At 39.8% G+C, this 7,602-nt stretch overlaps 1 protein-coding gene across 1 annotated transcript; it reads left to right on the top strand.

The window, feature by feature from the left end:
• The first annotated feature begins 2,305 nt into the window (after positions 1–2,305).
• slitrk2 (SLIT and NTRK-like family, member 2) lies at positions 2,306–5,911 on the top strand. Its single transcript, XM_084133499.1, has one exon. The coding sequence runs from the start codon at positions 2,881–2,883 to the stop codon at positions 5,443–5,445; it is 2,565 nt and encodes an 854-aa protein (XP_083989625.1). The 5' UTR covers positions 2,306–2,880; the 3' UTR covers positions 5,446–5,911.
• Positions 5,912–7,602: the final 1,691 nt, after the last annotated feature.

Genomic DNA, 7,602 nt, shown 5'->3' with positions numbered 1-7,602 from the left:
ATGTGTTAAAAAAAAACAAAAAAATCTTGCTTCTCATGCCCTAAGAGCAATAAAAACACATAGGAAAAAAAAAAAAATCCTGACTGAGGTTATCATAATTCATGCATGAAAGGGTTAAGTTATCTCTGTTTCTGTTCAATGTGTCCTGCCTTGTCAATGCTTTGTGAATGTTTATATATATATATATATATATATATATATATATATATATATATATATATATATATATATACTGCATAGCATCAGTTCCTACATTTCCTCTTAACACACTATTGCAAGATGCATTTATTTTTCATGCACATTGTTTCATAGCTCTTGCATAACATATTAGCGTGAAGTGATAATTATATATGACTCAAATTAAATGCTCTCTATCACAATAGTATAAATGGCACAAAGTGGGCAGATTGTTATAGAATAATTACATATCTGTAATGTTAAAGTGCTTATATTGACAGAATAAGACAAACACATCTATTTTCAGTGTTTCGTCATTTGCTGATATGCACAATGTTTTGCGACGAATGTCAAACATTGCAATGCAGTCAGAAGATACGAAAACAGATTTAGATGACTTAAAACAAATGAGTCAATCAGCTTCTGATGTTTACAATAAATGCATAAACACAGAAAAAAGTTCTGGCTTTAGTGTGCAGATGCTCTCTGTCTTTGAGATTATTTAAAATCACTTCGCACATTCTCCATCTGATCTGGCCTTCACCTCATCTTTGATGACATTATTAATAATAAGGGTTTTAACAAGTTATTATGAACATATGTGAACAGGCTATGCCTTTACAGGTTAAATATCTGATTGATGATCACTAATTAGTGGAATAACTGTGACAAAAAGATAGATGAATGAAAGGTAACATGAGTTATGATTTTACATTTTGCTCTTGTGTCTTCCTGACAGATGATTGACATAATCATATCCATTCAATCATTCGAGGATTGCAATACATTTTGTTTGTTTTTTTTTATTGTTTTTTTTTTTACTTATGTTTCTTAATCTTAGATGTAATATTCCCATATTTATCAGCTACAAAATAAAGTAGAAAAATACTACACTACACTAATAGCAAACAATCAACAATAAAACTGGAAACAAGTAACATAAATAAATAGTTGCATTTATAGGTGTCATAATATAAAATGAAACGAGAACCCATCACAAGACAAATTATATATATATATATATATATATATATATATATATATATATATATATATATATAATATATATATATCTTATTTATTTGATTACTCAAATGTGATATAATAATTGTATTATAATTCATTATGATTTATTAGAATTAATATATTAAATAAATATAAGAATACTGAAATATATATTAACTGCTGCTATTATTTCTTATAATTTCTAATGGGTTGAAAACCCTGGTGTTAATGCTCTCCAGTATCCAGTATTGGCTGAGTTTGGCCTATGGGCATATCGTCCTCCTTTTCTTGGCTATCTATCATGATTGATATTGCCAGTGTGCAGCATGCAAATCAATAATTTATGACAGATTATTTTATGCCTGAAGCTGGTGTTTTGTTTTGAAATTTAAGCTGGTTCTTAATATGACTCATGAATTAAGTTTCAAATTTAGTTACAGCAGTCAATAAATAAACAAGAGGAATGGATAAGCAAAATAAACACCAAAGCAATATGGGGAAAATAAAAGTTTTTCTTATTTGAAGATCCCTATTGACGCTGTCTTTACCCCTGCAAATGTATGTTTTATATATATTTGGAGCTACTTGCGCCTCCTAGTGGCCGATTATGATTAGAACAGCTGCTTTTGTTATAAAACCAGAAACTTTACTTACAGAAACTGCACAGAAATCTGATTTTATTCTGTTTATTTATTTCTCATTTAACCTTTTTGTGCTACAATTTAACAGATTATTTTCTTATTTGTATTAGTAGTAGTATTATATACGATAAAAGGCTATGCAATATTGGTTTATAATAAGAAAATAAACCAAGTAAGAAAATAAACCAAGAAGGCATATCTTAAAAACTGTTTTAAAACAAACGTAAGTGTTCAAGTCGCGTTAGAACACCCACAGCAATAGTTCATTAACAGATAAAAGCAATAATTAATTAAAATAAATAAAACATAAAATGCCATTCAATATCAAAAATAAATACAAAAGGCAACAAAAAGGCCACACAAATCCCATCTTAAAACGGCTTTTATCGAGCAGTGCACGTCTGTAAATAACAATAAAATGTTATTGTTGTCATAAAAATAATGTCTTTGACTAGGAAAGGAACACATCTACTCACTCATGTCTGGTGACGTCGGAATTCCACACAGAGCTCGTTCACTCTCCTCCAGCAGACACACACACACACACACAAACACACACACACAGGCATAGGCGCGCGCTCCTGGTGGGAGTGAGTGAGCAAGCGCGGAGTCCATCTCTCTCACTCTGAAGCTCGCTCGCATAGCGCTCAGTTATCCCGCGCATCACGCACCGTCAAGTTGACTGTCGCCATGCAGGATCACAGGCGTAAAGTTGCTTTCGTGTGAATATCTCTCGCGCCGCAGGTGAAAAGGACAGTTTAAGCTCCGAGACTCGGAACGGTGGTGCCTCGGATGCGCTTCAGACTGCTGCATGAATGCTTGTTCATTAGCCCGGTATTTCACTGTCACTGCGAGGGACGACGATGTGTTCGGTCCGGCAGCGTTCACAGTGCGCTCGGTGATGGATGCCTTCTCTATTCCGCCTTTTGGGATTTAAGGAGGGTCAATGGAGAGCTGTGCGCTTCTGTGCGCCTTTTGAAATCTTCTTTGGGGCTGAGCATGCCTGTTTTGAGATTTGCACATTAATGCTGGGGCTTTCGGCATTATTGCTGTAAAAATGCTGAACAACATTCTCTTGCTGAGCGTTTTAACAGTCACCAGTTTCCCTTCAAAGACAGACAGCCGCAAAACTTCCAAAGACATTTGCAAGAACCGGTGCTCCTGCGAGGAGAAGGAGAACGCACTGAATATCAATTGTGAAAACAAGGGTTTTACAACAGTCAGTCTGTTCCAGCCTCCGCAAAACAAAATCAGCCAGCTCTTTCTGAATGGAAACTTTCTCACCAAGATAAGCCCGAATGAATTCTTCAATTATGGTAATGTAACATCTCTTCATTTGGGTAATAATGGCTTGCAGGAGATCAAAACAGGGGCATTCAATGGGTTAAAAAACTTGAAGCGCCTTCATCTCAATAATAATAATTTGGAAATCATACGAGAGGACACTTTTTCTGGTTTGGAGAGTTTGGAGTATTTGCAAGCTGATTATAATTACATTAGTGCCATAGAGGCAGGGGCTTTCAACAAACTGAATAAACTCAAAGTCCTGATACTCAACGACAACCTTTTGCTCTCTCTACCTAACAACATATTCCGCTTTGTCATGTTGACGCATTTGGATTTAAGGGGAAACCGACTGAAGATGCTGCCGTTTGCTGGTGTTCTAGAGCATATAGGTGGAATAATGGAGATTCAGCTGGAAGAGAACCCGTGGAATTGCACTTGTGATTTGATACCCCTGAAAGCCTGGCTGGATACAATTTCAGTCTTTGTGGGGGATATCGTGTGTGAGACACCGTTCAGACTGCACGGCAAAGACGTCACGCAGCTGATCAAGCAAGACCTTTGCCCCAGGCGCAATCCTGGAGACACAAGTCATCGTGCGATGCAACCTCCATCTGATTCACAATATCAGGGTCTGTCTCCAACCCTGCGGCCTCGAGTCACACCGACAAGAGCCCCCAAGGCCTCCCGCCCCCCCAAAATGAGATACCGCCCCACTCCTCGTGTCACGTCCAGCAGAGATAAACATGTATTCGGGCCTATCATGGTGTACCAGACGCGCTCACCTGTCCCGATGACATGCCCGGGAATATGCGTGTGCACGTCGCAAAATCCCGAAAGTGGATTAAACATCAATTGTCAGGAGCGCAAACTTCAGAACATCTCTGAACTTCAACCCAAACCGTCGTATCCAAAGAAACTGCATTTAACCGGTAACTATTTGCAGACCATATACAGAACGGATCTGACAGAGTACAGCTCCCTCGAGCTCCTGCACTTAGGGAATAACAGAATAGCAATCATTCAGGACGGAGCCTTTGAGAATCTCACCAGTTTACGGAGGCTCTATCTGAACGGCAACTACATTGAGATCCTGTCCCAGTCTTTATTCGTTGGGCTGCAGAGCTTGCAATACCTCTACCTGGAATACAACATCATTAAAGAGATTTTACCCCACACCTTCAACTCGCTGAACAATCTGCAGCTATTGTTCCTTAATAACAACCTGCTGAGATCCCTTCCCGACAATGTGTTTGGTGGTACCATGCTGACAAGGCTTAATCTCAGAAACAATCATTTTTCCCATCTCCCAGTGCGCGGCGTGCTGGACCAGCTCTCTGCCTTCATTCAGATCGACCTCCAGGAGAATCCGTGGGACTGCAGCTGCGACATTGTGGAGCTTAAGAACTGGATGGAGCTGTCCAGCACCAGCGTAGTGGTGAATGAGATCACGTGTGACTCGCCATCCAAACACGCAGGCCGGCTCTTGCGCTCCCTCCGAAATGATGCCATCTGCCCCGAGACTGATGAGGTTCCTGTGACTAAACCCCCGACTGCTGTGAGCTCGAGCACCGAGGCGACCCCTTCTTCTTCCGTGACCCCTACGGACAGAATGCCCGAGATGCCTCCAGAGGTGCCCTTGTCCGTTCTCATCTTGGGCCTGCTCGTCGTGTTCATTCTGTCTGTGTGCTTCGGGGCAGGATTGTTCGTGTTTGTCCTCAAACGTCGTAAGGGAGTGGAGAACGTTCCCTCAGGCACCAATAACCATTTGGACTTGAACTCCTTCCAAGTACAATATGGCTCTTACAATGCAGATGCCAATGCGGATAAAAGCGACAACCATGTATATAACTACATCCCTCCGCCCGTGGGCCAGATGTGTCAGAACCCCATCTACATGCAGAAGGAGAGCGAGCAGGTGGCCTATTATCGGAACCTGAAGGGGCTGAGCTTCGGCGCTCTTGACCCCAAGAAGGACGAGCTTGATCGAAGCCCAGCTTTCACCATAAGCACAGTGGAGTTCATTGATAAGCAACCGTGTGCCAACCGTGAACCGGAACTGCTTTATCAGAACATTGTTGAGAGAGCAAAAGATCTGCCCCAATCCGGGCCACTCAGCTATAACTTTTGCACTTTACCCAAAAAGTCCTTCATCCCACCCTACGAAACCACCCGGCGACACAACCAGGATCGATTAAACAAAACTGTTCTCTACGGGACCCCCAGAAAATATGCTGCACAGTCCAAAAACGAGCATCCTTTGCTATCCAACAAGCTTAAAACCGAGCCAGACTACCTCGAAGTTCTGGAGAAACACACTGCGATGAGTCAGTTGTAAGATTGAGTTCCTGTAAAACCTGTATCATCTGTGTATTCAACCACAAGAGACAATAATAACACCACCACAGACCTAAGCCTTCCATCTTCTTTTTAGAGGCTGTATACATACCCGCAATTTAAAGATGATATATTATTTTCTCTAAGGTTTAAATTATTTCTTCTACTTGAAACATAAAGACTGTAGCAGTTGTCGCAAGAATATGTATAGCTTACAGCTCCATGCTTTTTTGTAATATGAAATATATTTTCTCTCAGACGACAGGGTTGTTGAAATGACATTCCTGTAGAACATGTTGGATGGTGAGTGCAACACAAATTCCTGGTTCCAGAAGTGCCTTTGCACTTGAAGAATTTTATCTCTGCTTTCTGCTAATCAAAATTTTTATAAGTGCTGTATTTTAAGACTCTTTATGTAAAATAGAATTATTTGTCCATTGCATTAAAAGTAAAAAAGTAAAATGGTACTCTAGTGTTGGGAGAATATTGTTTCTTATGTTTTGCATCTCTAAAATCAGGTGATTTCAGCTTAAATTGAATTAAGTTACCTATGCATTCTGTGATGGATGTGGATTGTGCAGTATTCTGCAGCAAGGCTGATCTCTTTTAACGGCAGTGTGTGCGTGTATGTGTATGTGTGTGTGTGTGTAGGCTCAGCATATATGGTACTTGCATTTGCCTAGTTTCTGTGCCATGAAGCATTGTCAGTGAAGAACAAATGGTGCAGAAAATTATTTGATAATTTTTTCTTTACATATCGTGGCACACCGACTTGCTTGCTGTAGTATCTGATCTTTTATTCCTTGCGCATTCGCTCATTAATTTCTAAATTGAAATCAGATCGTCTCCGACTGTGGACATAATGGTTGCTGTCCAAGGTGCTAAAATGAGTTTGGATTGGCTGTTCTAGATATACTGTTGTCTTAGTGCTGAATTTCTAAATATGCCTTATTGTAGACAAGTTAAATCCTTGAAAAATGATGCAGCAGTTTACTGCAGCACAAATCAGACGAGTTTGTATTGTTTCCTATCAGCACAGAAATAGGGTTTATGCATTTCTTGATTTATTTTGAATTTGTGTGTTTGCTTGTTTACATAAATGTAAAGAAGGCTCTATATGATTGCTGTATTCATAAATTCCGTGTACATCACGTATATACATTTCATTCGTAATTCATTACCTTTTTAAAAATGTTTGCAACCTATCTGAGCATTTTGATTTCAAAGTGAGGCAAATGTTTTCCCCCATGGAAAAAAAAAGAAAAAAAGGAGTGCGCTTGCTACAGTGCTTGATGTGACAGAATGTTTTTCATCCACTTTCAAATGGAGTGCGCGGTACAATGAGCCTCTGTGTGGCTGTTTCCTGGTGTGGCCGAGAATGGGCAAAGCCACACATGCCCTGCACATCAATGAGGGGCCTGACCAGCAGAACACTTGCTGCTCTAGATGGAGACGTCATGCTTTGATTCGAAATAAATTGTGAGCTGTAATCGGTTTACGCAGAATGAGAGGGAGCGAGGCTGTTTCATTGATGCTGATGTATTGAGTTCATTACATATACAGCTGGTCCCAGTATACTTTATGTGCTTTTTTTTTTTTTTTTAATTGTGTGCATGCAGTTTTGCCTATGCATTTGAAATTCATAAGTCTGTGAAGTGTGCAATAATTCTTTTGCATGCAATTTGATCTGCGAGAATACATTACAGATATATATTTCCAGAGCATTATGATAACTTTCTTATTGCTGTGTGGAGGTTGGGATAAAGGACTACTGACTGATTGAAGAGAAAGTTTTGAAGCCCGAGAGCCTCGGCAGTGCTGCAGTACTTTGATGCCATTGGCAGTGAATTATGTCAAGCAGTTTGAAGGTACTTGGCTCCAGATTCAAATCGATGGGAATGATGCTAGGTGTTGGCTGCTGTGGGCTTGTCCTCAAGCCGTTCTTAGCTATGCTTTCAGGCAGCTTCCAAATTCTCCTACATGAATCTCCTCTTCCCTCATTGCACCTTTGGTTTATGGATAGGTGATTTTCAGAAAAGTTTTTATTTTTTTAACTGTAATGATATATTCTTGATGGAGCTTTGAGTCAGTATCCAGATCTCTTGAGTAACTGCTCAGCCCGCAGGCACATTCATTTTCTTGAAAGGCTGTGACTGGA

This window comes from Abramis brama, assembly GCF_963993115.1.
Source record: "Abramis brama genome assembly, chromosome: 13".
Lineage (NCBI taxonomy): Eukaryota > Metazoa > Chordata > Actinopteri > Cypriniformes > Leuciscidae > Abramis > Abramis brama.
This window is presented reverse-complemented; position numbering and strand designations above follow the sequence as displayed.